The sequence below is a fragment of the Nicotiana tomentosiformis genome, chromosome 2 (genome assembly GCF_000390325.3).
Source record: "Nicotiana tomentosiformis chromosome 2, ASM39032v3, whole genome shotgun sequence".
Taxonomy (NCBI): domain Eukaryota; kingdom Viridiplantae; phylum Streptophyta; class Magnoliopsida; order Solanales; family Solanaceae; genus Nicotiana; species Nicotiana tomentosiformis.
In genome coordinates this window covers 90,285,219-90,297,941 of record NC_090813.1, presented here as the reverse complement: position 1 = coordinate 90,297,941, position 12,723 = coordinate 90,285,219, and the positions used below count along the sequence as shown (strand labels likewise).

The 12,723-nt window shown below is 37.0% G+C and overlaps 2 protein-coding genes and 1 long non-coding RNA gene across 4 annotated transcripts; 2 read left to right on the top strand and 1 right to left on the bottom strand.

Moving 5' to 3' along the window:
- Positions 1-3,691: 3,691 nt before the first annotated feature.
- LOC104095252 (transcription factor UPBEAT1-like) lies at positions 3,692-4,462 on the top strand. Its single transcript, XM_009601337.4, has one exon. It carries the CDS (start codon positions 3,780-3,782, stop codon positions 4,095-4,097), a length of 318 nt encoding a protein of 105 aa, XP_009599632.1. The 5' UTR covers positions 3,692-3,779; the 3' UTR covers positions 4,098-4,462.
- Positions 4,463-8,896: 4,434 nt separating this feature from the next.
- On the bottom strand, positions 8,897-11,114 carry LOC104095255 (UDP-glycosyltransferase 83A1-like). Of its 2 annotated transcripts, XM_070195732.1 has the most exons (3): positions 10,593-11,114; positions 9,110-10,018; positions 8,897-9,050 (listed from the first exon to the last, which is right to left on the bottom strand). In XM_070195732.1, exons 1-2 carry the CDS (start codon positions 11,074-11,076, stop codon positions 9,123-9,125), a joined length of 1,380 nt encoding a protein of 459 aa, XP_070051833.1. In that variant the 5' UTR covers positions 11,077-11,114; the 3' UTR covers positions 8,897-9,050; positions 9,110-9,122. The 2 variants fall into 2 exon arrangements, with proteins under 2 accessions (XP_070051833.1, XP_009599633.1); XM_009601338.4 differs by having other exon boundaries at positions 8,897-10,018.
- Positions 8,997-10,347, top strand: LOC138906597 (uncharacterized). The gene is made up of 2 exons (XR_011414074.1): positions 8,997-9,050; positions 9,110-10,347. It is a non-coding gene; the product is annotated as an uncharacterized lncRNA (long non-coding RNA).
- Positions 11,115-12,723: the final 1,609 nt, after the last annotated feature.

The following is a 12,723-nucleotide window of genomic DNA, read 5'->3' as shown; positions in this document are numbered from 1 at the left end:
AGTGTCTTTACTACGGGAGAAGACCTTTGGGTTGCCTGAGGGCATTGCCAAGGTGAGGAAACAGATTCGAGGATATAGCGAAGCTTCGGAATTGGGCGAATTTCCAAGTTAGAAGGTGTCATTCTGGAAAGAAGTACGTCGAATCATCGGAGGACCGTTGAGAGTCCAAGTGCGAGGCACAACCGAACCGGGAAGCCGTGCTAGCAGGACCAAGAGAGTACCTGTCTATAGGGTGAGTATTGAAGTACTACCGGGAGCATTGGCTACTTGCTGAGGAAGTGACAGTTGGAAAACGAAGAGCTTTGTTCGGGAATGCGGCGATGCTATAACTTTGGGAATGTAGTACTCACCAAAGGTCGTCCCAAGAGCTGGCCGAATGCCAAGTGGGACGACATAGCTAAGATGTATCCTCCACATTGAGTGTGGGAGGATCCCGCCTATGTAAGAGGCATATGGGCCAAGTTGTGAGTCCAGAAGCCAACATATCTTCAAGGTAGTGAAGGCAAGAAAAAGCTCGAGAGCGGAATGCTACGGGAGCTATGCCAGAGGCGTTTGAAGGCTATATGAGCGATTAAGCTACTAGAGCCGCGCCAAAGAGCACATTGATGTGCTAACCTGTGAAAGGAAAGCTTCAGATGGACATGAAGGCCGTGAGGGTCATGGTGTGATTGACTAGTGTGGGTCAATCACAAAGTGAGACACTAGAGGGTGCAAGTACGGAGGCACTTTCCAAGTAAACACTGAAAGGAGGTGAAGTAAAGAGGTACGCTTGGAAGATACTTGGGGGGGAAGTACATGGGGCACGACTCCTTTTGAGAAAGGACTTCGAGGAAGTCCAACCCACAGGACAAAGAGAGCTGAAATGGGCATACCTGAGGGGGCAGACTCCGGGATGTCTTAAGCCATGATGTGTCATCGGGGATGATGACATTATGAGTGTGGGAGGATGTCACAACTCGCATTTTGGAGTTGTGATTTCGGCCAAGAACTGGTGTGAAAAGGCTCTTCTGATTGTCTGACGTAGATCTGTCTACTCGGGCAACTTGGACTTTTTAATTTTAAGCATATATAAGGGGGGTATAGGTGATGAAAGCTCTGACCTGCCTCCCCCATACGTGCTGCCACCGAGCCGTATCGAACGAGCTACCTTGGGGGCAACCTCAAGGGCCTGCCTAGATGACTCAAAGAAGTGTCAAATGTACCCATACGAGTTAGGAAAACTCTATGGGCGGTGCAACACCTTCGGGCTAGCGTTGGGCATCAAGTAGGCGCTGGAGGCTCGATGTGTGGGACGGCTAGCCCTGCGGGTTGTTGAATGTTGGAAGGAGACCTCCGTGCCGATTGGATACTTGACGCACCTGTCATAGGGGCATCATGTGTCGACTTGTGAGCATGGCCTGGGTTCAACCATGCAAGCAATGGTCCGTTAGCCTAAAGGTGCAGCTGTGGGCGACACTGCACTACTTTGGGAACATGTCGCGAGGGCTATATATGGGCATGGCAAGAAAGAAACGCATGACATTGGCCAAGGGCTAAAGGTTGCCTTACTCGGGCGAGGCACGAGCTAGTCGCGGATGCACTAGGCGAGTGTCAAGCTTGAGGATTGGGCTGTGCACGCGGGAGTGATGCTTAGTCTTGGGCTAAGGACAAGGCATGTCCTAGTCCAATCCTCCCAGGTCGCACATGGATAGTGATCCTAAGATGAAGCGCCACGACATGTCTAGGGCCGAGGGCCTAGACGTCTTACGGGCGGCACAAGTTGGGGCGAGCCTACTGGCGAGTCCCACCAACAGGCACATGATCGTGCTTGAAATCCTGGGAAAGGAAACAGGCTGGCCTGCAGCGAGGGAAATTGTAGGCGCCGCACGGACGAGCAGGTGCCACTACCCAATGTAAGGATTTGGGCCGTGACAATTAGCTAATATAAGCATTGTAAGGAATAACAACGAACATTTTGTAGACTTTAATGTTTGTTTTGTATTGCTTCCTTGTTCTGTTCCATTTCAGAGGGTGCTTTTTCTCTTTTGTCTATACCAAAAATAATGGAGTATATATCTATTTTAAGTTTGAATTTTTTTAACTTTAAACATTTCGTTTTACTTTTATGAAGTTTTCTTATAACCGTAGAAATATCATGGTTAGTTTAAAAGTTAGTAGATCTAAATGTTACTTTGGGTGTGTTACAACTTCATCTTTTTTGGTTAAACTCTAACCTATTCAAAACAACAAATACACAACACATTCATTTCTAAAATTTAACGGGTTCAACCTTTAGTGATTTTTATTGTGTGCTCATTACACTTTTAAAATTATAAATTTAAAATTATTACTTTTAAAATAATAATTTTCTTATATTTATATATATACTCCCGTAGTTGAGATCAGTTGAACCTAATAGCTATATACTATATCAGATCGGTTGAACCTATGGATTATATGCTTTATCATCTACTGCTATTAGTTTAAATATATACTCATAGATATTTAATTTACTTATATAAATTCTTATTGGTGATTAAAAAAGAAAGAAAAGAACCCCCAGATACGCCCTGAACTTTATGAAATAGAAGTGAAAGTAGTAAGTAGTAGTAATATTTATCTATGTTTTAAAAGGCACAATTGGGATTCGGGCGGGGCTCTCGTAAAAACGCCCCTAGGCTTATGTGTGAGGTTTAGTTCCGTGAGACTTACGTCCTAACGCCCAGTGTACTGGGCTCGCCTAATAGAATTTTATGCAATTGTATGTAACTAACCTTGTAAATTCTCAATTTTTCTTAATAAATCGTTGACTATTCAATTACTTTTTTTAATCGTAAATCATTAAGTTGAGAATATTTTATGTCATAATTAAAATAAAAATTATTGCACGCTATCCATTAAGACTGCTATGATAGTAAATTTTAAATTTTCATTTAAAAAATATTTATTTATTAACTTTTGTTATGTCTTTATTATATAATAGTCTATAATTGTTTTATAATTATTTTCCTAAATATTATTTTTTTCACGTTTACGAGATACAATACTTATTAATTTAATAGCTCAGTATTAGCTAGTAACTATTTATAAATAATTAGTTATCATGGTATTATATGGTGAATTATGTGTCACTTTATTAACTTGTTGAAACTTAAAAATAAATGATGCTAGAGAATCATATTTAAATTGTGAATTATGTTTTTATATAAATTCTCTTTCAAATAGAAAGCATATTAAATAAAAGGAGTATTTAAAAAAAAATATCAAATTATAATATCGAAATTCATTCAAGATTCATTACTCCTTAAGCGATATGTATAAGATTTCGTATCGAATACATTACTTTTGATATTTGAGTTGTAAGGACGTTCCCGATTATAATATATGTCATACTATTCGTATTATTCATAATTAAATTATAATTCATAAATATTTTAAATAGATTATTTGTTATAATTTTATAATTTTAATATAATTTTTATAATTATTTTTTATTTTATACTATCTTAAAATAATTATAACTAATAAAATTTAAAGATCCGTGAGACTTACGCCTCATGTCTCACGGCTTACGCCCACCTTTAAAAACATTGATATTTAGGACAGCAATTTAATCCCAAAAAAGTGCAAATGGTAGTTCTGTAATTTATTGACTACAAAGTGGCAATAATGAAAGCTTTTCCATTACTTAAACCCCAAAACGCGCTGCCTCTCTCTCCCGTTATAGTAGCACGGAACAGATTTAACGTCAGCTCCCTCCGTTCTTCCTCCAAAAGAAAGCAATTAGAATACACAATCCAATGGGTTCTTGCTCAAAACTAAACTCCGGTAGCTTATCAATAAGGACAAGAAGATCTAAACCATGCAAATCTCAAAATAGCTCAAGACTTGTCGACGACAGCGGTAGAATTGGCCCATGTACTTCTATTTCTGAAAAATTGGAGGCTCTAAAGCAACTAATCCCAGCCAACAATGGGGAAATCAAAGTTGACCAACTGTTTCAAGAAACTGCTGACTATATTGTTCTTCTCAGAACTCAGGTCTTCGTTTTACAGAAGCTCGTCGATTTCTATGGGTCCACTACTGACCAGTCTCTAGATAACCAAAATCCTGTATAGTACATAGCAGTTTTCTAAGTCATAATTAAACAGGAGGAAAAAAAAGATTGCTGCTTCTCCTTCTTCTTCTTTTGAGTTAATCTTATTTTTCTCTTTTAATTAGGTTTCAAGTAATGTATGGGTAGGTGGGTTACGGGTACTGAATTTCAGGATCAAGTAGTTATAGTATTCGCAAAATCTTCACCTTTTCTTTTGCTATATGAACGTATATTGGTTCAATTTTTAGATTTTATTTTCCTCAGAGAGAAAGAAGATGGTACACTTGAATTGTACTATTATTTAAGTGCTTATTGCTTGAATTTCCCTAATGGGCCACATTTGAATTGTTGGTTAGACATTAATGAAGTTCTTAAATATTTGTTGTGCTTGAGTTTTTCATTTCATTCATTTACTTCAAGTGGTAACTATATATGGTGTGAAAAAAGGAAACACTTGCTAACCTAATTTTATAGAATGTTTTAATTTCTCGTTATTTAGCTTTTGTCCAAACACCATCAATCTGCCTGTTGTCTGAGGTGGTGGCTTAATGCTGAGGGCATAGGGGTAAATGTTGCAACCGTGGCATGTGATGACAAAATTCATTTCAGAAGCCACACCCACGCCTTAGTTTCAGACCTGTTCACTGAATGTTAGATCTTACAAGAGAGTTTACTTGTATTTAACTTAAATAACTACGTATTAGTATTACACTATTGTAATTATAGGTTCAAAAATTGATATAATTTGTTAAAGATTTCGTAATTTTACACATATATGTACTTTTCACGAAAAAGTATCGTGTTGAGATGAACTTATTAACTTTGTATTATATTCATTTATGTTTGTAGTTATCTTTTAGGTATTTGGTTTCGTAAAAATTAAAAGCAGAGAATTAAGCTAAGATGGTACCGGCAGAGATGGCGGGGGGGGGGGGGGGAGGGTTGTGATTTTTCTGAGTGTTTTCACATGATATCTCAGTGAAATAGACAGCACTGCTCTTCATGTTATGGCCTCACATGCTATGTTATGGACAGCAGTGACAACTAGTACAAGCAGTAGTAATAGTAACGCTTTAAGGAACATGTGCAGATATCAGAATGCCTCCAAAATTTGGAGAAAAAACAAAAATGAAAAAAGGAGAGGAAGCTTGGTATTTCCTTTCCTTTTTATCGTCTTTGAACTATCAAGAAAAAGGGAAGCTAGAAACTCCTAGTAACAGACAAATTCCCAGCATTGTCATTCTCAAAATAATAGTAATATTAATAATTTTGTGACGTACATAAAATGAAAATGAATTTCTGCATATACCACTACAATTACCTGATTTTGAAAGTTATGTCAATTTTCTTACTAGAATTAAGTAAAAGATGTTTATCTAGAATTAATAGAGAGAGACAGTTGGAAAAAAAAAAAACAAAAAAAAAAACAAAATTTATACTTAGCGATGTTAGATTTTTCCTTCCTTACTCATTTGATCTACTAATAAAATTGGGACAATGGGTCGTTTTTATTTATTTAAAAGAAGCAGATAGTAGTGTTTTTGCAAAAGGAAAAGGGTATATCTTGGTAAAAGAAAATGGAAAAAGAAATCATTGGCACCAGTCCATTCCCTTCTTTTGCTTTTTGGTGTACTGACATAATGGGCTTCCTCAGGAATAAAGTAGTTATGGAAGAGCAATCGATAACAGACTGCACATAATTGCAAATATATCACCTCAAGAAGGAAGTTTTGTCTAATTTGTGATCTTCTCGATCTTTATCGGCTCGAAGCTCTAGAGCCGCAATTTTTAGGGGTGAGGCTTTAATTAGACGATCGTTATGAAAATAATTATTCATTGTAGTTAGTGATCGTTCGGGTGAATAACCTAAGGTGAAGTAACCTTTCAGATGTTCTCTCTGCCCATACCGGACCAGTCCAGAATCAAAGTGTGATTCTTTTGGACTCAAACGATAAAAATAAGTACAAAAAAAAAATTGACTATCATTTTATATATAGCGCGGTTATTCTTAATGGCACGTTTGTTCGTTAACGACACGTTTGTCCGTTAACGACACGTTTGTCCGGATGTACCATTATAATATAACGTCTTCTTTATGTGCGCTATACCTCCCGCTAATTTTTAGTTCAAATATAGCGCGATTATTCACCGCGCTATACCTTAACGGACAAATGTGCCGTTAAGGTATAACGCGGTGAATAACCGCGCTATATATAAAATGATACTCAATTTTTTTTTACCTATTTATGTCGTTTGAGTCCAAAACTATCATAATTAAATTTTGGACTCCGTACCGGACACCCAACCAGGCAGCCAGTTCTGCCCCGTAAGGCCAAGAGCTAGTTTTGGAGAGTCACTTGCCTTATTTATTAGATGAGACTTGATTTTGAAATGAAATGATTGATGAAATTGATATTTCACTAATAAAGAGCACCTAAACGAGAGAAGCCCTCTAAGCAATCTTGGTTAGCTTCTCATAAGACGAAGAGGATAAATGTGGTGAGTTGTAACACTGTAGGGAAATTTAAAAGGAAAGCCACAACAAGACAGGCGACCACAACTATCAGAATGTGCTCATTTCCAGCTAAACATTCAAATCTGGCTTTCGGCTGGTCTATTGTTTGTACTCACTGGGCTTTGGTGTAAATGATTGCCGTTTTTATGTTTTCTCATTTTTTTCTCTTCTTTTCTTGATAGTTTAATTTGCATATCCTGATCACTCAAGAGCTTTTTTTTAATTATGTCTTCTTTTGCAGTATAAGAGGAGAATATATTCGAAATAGCTCGTTAATCTACGTTATTACTTATAGGTCTTTCAGTTTTCAGAAGATTAGAAAATAAAATTAATCCTTTTTTTAGAAAAATGTTACTTCATCGATTGCGAATGGGTATTTTAAAGGAGTTTAAGAAGTTATGGACTACGACAACCATTTCCTTAATTAAGATTTTGGATTGCATGCATTCTTTTACGCCCTTTTATTTTTTGGCGTGGGATTTGTATTATCACTGGACATTTTCTCTCGGATTGTTTACCCTTAAATCGGGTAACAATTAAATTTGTATGTGATTTTAAGGATACGTGGATTAATTCAACACAAATAATCAAGAATATTAAATAAACAAGTTAAAGATAGAGTAAACAATCAAACCAGTTGTAATATTATGGCCTAGTCCGAACCTAGGTTGAGCAGTAATTTAGCCCTCGATCGAACCCTTGATTCGAGCCCAATGGTAAATGAAGAATAGAACAATTAAATAAGAGCTTTAGCAGAAGCTAGAAAACGGAAAATGAATTTGTGTTGCTATGATTCGCGTATTACATCGTGTCTTACAAAAGAAAAACTCCCCCTTTTTATAGTAGGAGAGTTTCATCCCTAGTACAAGTCTAAAAAAGATAAAATCTTCATTTCTCGTTAATTACTGATCCGTAACTGACATCGAACAAGATCTGCATCATGATATTCGGTTAGGGACGAATACCACGACCCTCTATCCGTCGTGCGTAACCATTTACCGTGTTTTCCGAGGTTTTAGAACTCATTCTGGGTCCGAAGAATGTCGCTTTATTATGCCCGATGATGATCACATCGTTCACCTTCCATAGGTCTCGATATGAAGAGCTCATATCCTCGATTTCGATCTTGTGCGTCCACGCCCTTCTTCCGTTTTCTTCGTTGGGAAATCGGGGTATGCATTACCCTCGATTTTACCCGTATACAGGCAGAGGCGGAGCTAGGGATTTAAGTGTGTGGGTTCTAAATTTTAAAATAAAACATTGCTTTCAGCGGGAATCGAACCCCCATCTTTCCCAGCGAACCCACAACCCTTACCGTTGAACCAAAACCCCTTTTGTTACTGGGTTCAGCAGTATATATTTATATAGATTTAGTAAATATTTCAATACAAATACTGGGTTCCGGAAAAAGTCACTGGGTTCGCCCGAACCCGCACCCACTACTGTAGCTCCGCCCTTGTATACAGATAGTCCCCTTATTTTTGAGAGAGTAGGTTTGCCGAAACGATGGGAAACGATAATAAACCTCGGTTCCTTCCTTCGTACATTACTACCAAGATTACGGGTAAGTCGAAACGTCCCATTAGTCGCATCATTCTGATTTCGGACACGTGTCAGTCACTCGCTGGATGCCTTCGAATGCGAAACGTCGCGCATTGATTGTTTTTCAACCTATAAAAGCTTCAACCTTTTTCACTTCTTCCACTTTCCGATTCTAGACTTTACCCTCGAATTTTCTAACGGCTTTTAACTTCTCCAAATCTTTTTACATTGTTCTTTGAGCCTACATATCTTCATCTTCAATCCCCGTGCATCTTCTTTGAAGCTTCAACCCTTTTGTTAGAAAAATGTTACTTCATCGGTGACGAATGGGTTTTGAAAGGAGTTTAAAAAGTTATATATGGACTACGACAACCATTTCCTTAAGATTTTGGATTGCATGCATTCTTTCGCGCCCTGTTTTTGGGCGTGGGATTTGTATTATCGCCGGACATTTTCTATCAGAAAAATGAGGAAGAGGAAAATAAAAATAATTTGTTGTTTAAACCTCTTGAAGCCAAAAAAGAAAAGACATATGACATAAATGAAAATTTTATCATGGGAACAATGATTGGACCAATACCAACTGTTACGCGGCGCTTTCATGAGATGTCTTAGAAGGGCGACGTAAGGCAAAGTAATCGATTTTTGTGTGATTAGTTTCCGCCAACCGAAAGCCCCCTCCGCACGCTAGACTAGATTATCAGTGCCATGCGGGAAAGCCAATATCAAGATCACAATTTGCAACGAAAGAACTGAAAAGAGAATTGAATGAAAGCTTGCTTGTATTAACTGAGAACAATGATTACAAGAAAGCCAACATGGTAACAGGGGAGGATACACCAATGCAGAGATTTGATTGAAGAAAAAAAAAGCTTGAAATTTCACTTAAAGTAGGGGTTTAGAATATTGTATATAATAGTTAAGGTCCTTTTCTTAAGCTCATTCTACCATGTTGTGAAGTTAAATTGAACATGGAGTTTGATTGCAGGCTCATTGAGCTGTCTTGATCCAGTCAATAAATTTGCCAAACATCTTGTTAGAACTTCCTCCTCCTTTGACACTAGACTTAACCTTTTCTTGAAGATCTAAAGCCCTTTCTTTAAATGCCTCATCACCAAATAACTGATCCATCTTATTCTTGATTTCTTCTTTTCCAATAATTCCAAACTCATTTTTGTTAAACCCCAGTCCTACTTTCCAAACATCACAAATGTAACTCTGATTAAACAACTGGTCAGCAAAATAAGGCCAGCACAAGAAAGGGACCCCGTTGCTCACACTCTCAACAGTCGAATTCCAACCACAATGACTTAAAAAGCAAGCAATAGAAGGATGAGCTAACACTTCTTGTTGAGGTGCCCATTTTACTATATGTCCTCGATTGCCTATTCTGTCTTTGAAACCTTTCGGGTAAGCATTATCAGCAGCCTCTTCAGTGAGTAAATTTTCTCGAACCACCCACAAGAATCGCCGTTTGGACAACTCTAGCCCAAGTGCCAGCTCCTGGAACTGAATTGAATCCAAGATTGTCAAGCTACCAAATGCAACGTAAATAACAGAGTTACGTGGTTGCTGATCTAGCCATTTTAGGCAATTTGAGTCTTCGGGCCAGAAATGGCCTGCTGAAAATCCGAGTCGATTGCTTGCCAAAAGTGGTCCTATAGGTGACACTTGAGGGAACATGGCAAAAGCTCCAGGCTCAAGTTCCTTTGCTGAGTTACAGATTATCCAATCTGCGGATTTTACTCTTTCATTGTTGTCTTTTACGAGCTCGATTATCATTTTTCTCATGGCTGGATCAGGGAAACAAGCCCACGCGAAATCTGATGGATTCATGATTGGCATGTTTGGTGATAGCTTAATCCCCTGTTTCTTCAAGATTGCTCCTAGAAATTAAAGCAGACTTTGTTAGAAAGCGCTAAAGAAGAATTAACCCAAACAACCACTCTTCCAATCGCTTAAACAAAAAATAGTATAATATATTATATGTGTACAATTGTATATAATCAATGTATAATTTATGTATATGACTAAAGAAAAATAAACAGTAAATATGACCAACTATTTGTATAAAGATCCCAAAGCTAAATGATCATACAACTAGTTGGATACTCTTTCTATGTAGAGTTTGCTAGCGTGTAAGGTTGTTGCTTAATTAGGAACTTCCACTTTGTCATGCTTATTCAATAGATAAGACAATAGCTGGTTACCTATTGAGGCCTTTTTTGGAAATCTTTTAGTTTCTAAGTAAATAAAGGTTCTAACATAGGACTTATTTTATGGATGTAAGTTATACAAAACTCTTTTTACACTATTATTGAATATTACAAAACTGACGATGCATGTTAGTTATCATTTTTACCTAATTATCAATTGATATTTTTCAAAATATTATATATAATCAAAGTGACGTGATTGCATAAATATTTTTTTACGTAAGTCGGTAAGAAAGGAGCTCACCTTCGCTATCTATGATTCCATCATCAATGAGTTTTGAGACACTAAATAACGAGGCTAGCGTAGCTGCAGCTGCTGGCCAAAATGCAACTCTTCTAATGTTTAATTTTTCTGCTACTCCCAATGCCCATCCCATATTCTCATCAACTATAACACATGACACTCCATTTTTATCACACTCATTAATCATATTAATGACTTCCTCAAGTTTCCCAGGCATCACTTCAGCAATTGCTTCTGTCAACTTTTTGAGGTCTGTTCTATCTTCTTCAGGTCCCAATCCATCTGGAATTGAAACTAAGCTTATCTTCTTCTGCACGTCGTCGTTCTCTGATAATGCCTTAATGACTCTTTTGTGATTGAATTCAGAGTTAACAAAGGTGATTTTGCAACCCTCTTTGACTAACCATAAGGAAAGTTCCATTAAAGGAAGAACATGGCCTTGTGCTGGATAAGGTATAGCCACAATATGTGGGATATGGACCATTTTTTCTTTCTTTGCTCTTCTCTTGCCACTGATTAATACTCCTATAATTAGCTTGTAAGGGGTTTATATAGGGGAGCTCAGGTTCAGGAAGTAGGTGTCTTAATTGAGTTTAACTTCTCTACGTACCTTAATATGCAACGTAAGCCCAGTGCACTATGCTCCCGTTATGCGCGGGGTCTGGGGAAGGGCCGGACTACAAGGGTCTATTGTACGTAATCTTACCCTGTATTTTTGCAAGAGGCTGTTTCTACGGCCCGTGACCTCCTGGTCACATGACAGTAATTTTACCAGTTACGTCAAGGCTCCCCTTCTACTCTAATATACAATAGTTTAAAAAAAATTAACAGTATCAGGTCACCTAACAACTACACATAATCCTCCATAAAAATTGAGATTAGTAATCTAAAAATAATTAAAGAAAGTTACCTAATACAATCGATTAAAGACACCGATAATATAAAAATTCTTTACACTAATAATGTATGTAAATTGAATCTTTTTAGTATCAACGATTTATAGTTTTAAACAATCAAGTTAAAGATTGTCCTTTCATTATTTTCTAAGAAATATTAACGTTTACCTCTTGTATATTACTTGGTAAATTACCTAAACTCTTGGTTTATAAAATATTAGATTGTTGTTTTATCTCCTGATGTTTCTTTCCCTAACTGTCAATTGGCGTAATCAGAATGCCGTCCCTTGTTTGTGCTTAGAAATAAATGTTTGCATCGACTAAGCTGAGCAACTTCAATTTCATCGATTACTTTGTTACTTGCTATTGTTTTCTTCTTATGTAATCACTTGGACTTGCTATCGTTTTCTTCTTAATTATGTAATCACTTAGAGCGTGTTCGGTACGACTACTTCCTAAGTCGTTTTTCACCGCAAGTATTCTTCTATGCTTGGTTGGAACGAGTCATATAAAATTAAAAGTTAAGATATCTGTATGAAAAATAACTTCCGATCATAAGTGACTTTGCCCTGTTGATATGTCGTCCGCCAATAAGTGAGTTTCTCCTTTTGATATGTGGTCAAATACAAGAAACGACTTTTTTATAAAATATATTTTATTAAAAAATATACCAAACACATCCTCGTCCTGTTGTTATGCGTTGGAACTTGCAGGTTGGGGTACGTCTCATTGGTGAAAGTTCAGTTTCTGCTGCCTTAATAAATTTTGTTGCATTACTCGCTCTATCCAATTTGATAGATACCAAAAGGTACCATACCAAAAATAGAATCTTTAAACAAACGTTAGACCTAGTCAGATTATCCTTTTGTAGGATTAAATTTGAAACTAGTACATCACAATTTCAGTTGGATCATTTTGCTACAAGCCTACAACAATGAGAAAGTTCAGCACAAATTATCCTTTTAAATCCATTCGTAGGCATCTAAATTTTAATGGATTTAAATCCATAAAATTATTTAGACTATATTTTTAATTTCAAGATATATTAGTTCAAATAAATTTATTGGACTAATATAATTGGATTACAAGTTCAATATATATGGATTAAATAAATAAGTCTTAATCCATTAGGCTAGCCCGTTTAATTGGGCTAAAGTGATGAGCCCGCTTCATTAAGCCCAAGATGTCATCTTCCTAGAGGCCCAGTTCGGTGCCACGTGTCATATGACGTGGCA

Bases quoted from the DNA above. Each gene is read 5' to 3' on its own strand.
- LOC104095252 (XM_009601337.4), top strand. From the start codon at position 3,780: ATGGGTTCTTGCTCAAAACTAAACTCCGGTAGCTTATCAATAAGGACA.
- LOC104095255 (XM_009601338.4), bottom strand. From the start codon at position 11,076: ATGGTCCATATCCCACATATTGTGGCTATACCTTATCCAGCACAAGGC. The intron at 10,019-10,592 runs GTGAGCTCCTTT...TTTAATTTCTAG, and splicing joins TGGAATCATAGATAGCGAAG to GAGCAATCTTGAAGAAACAG.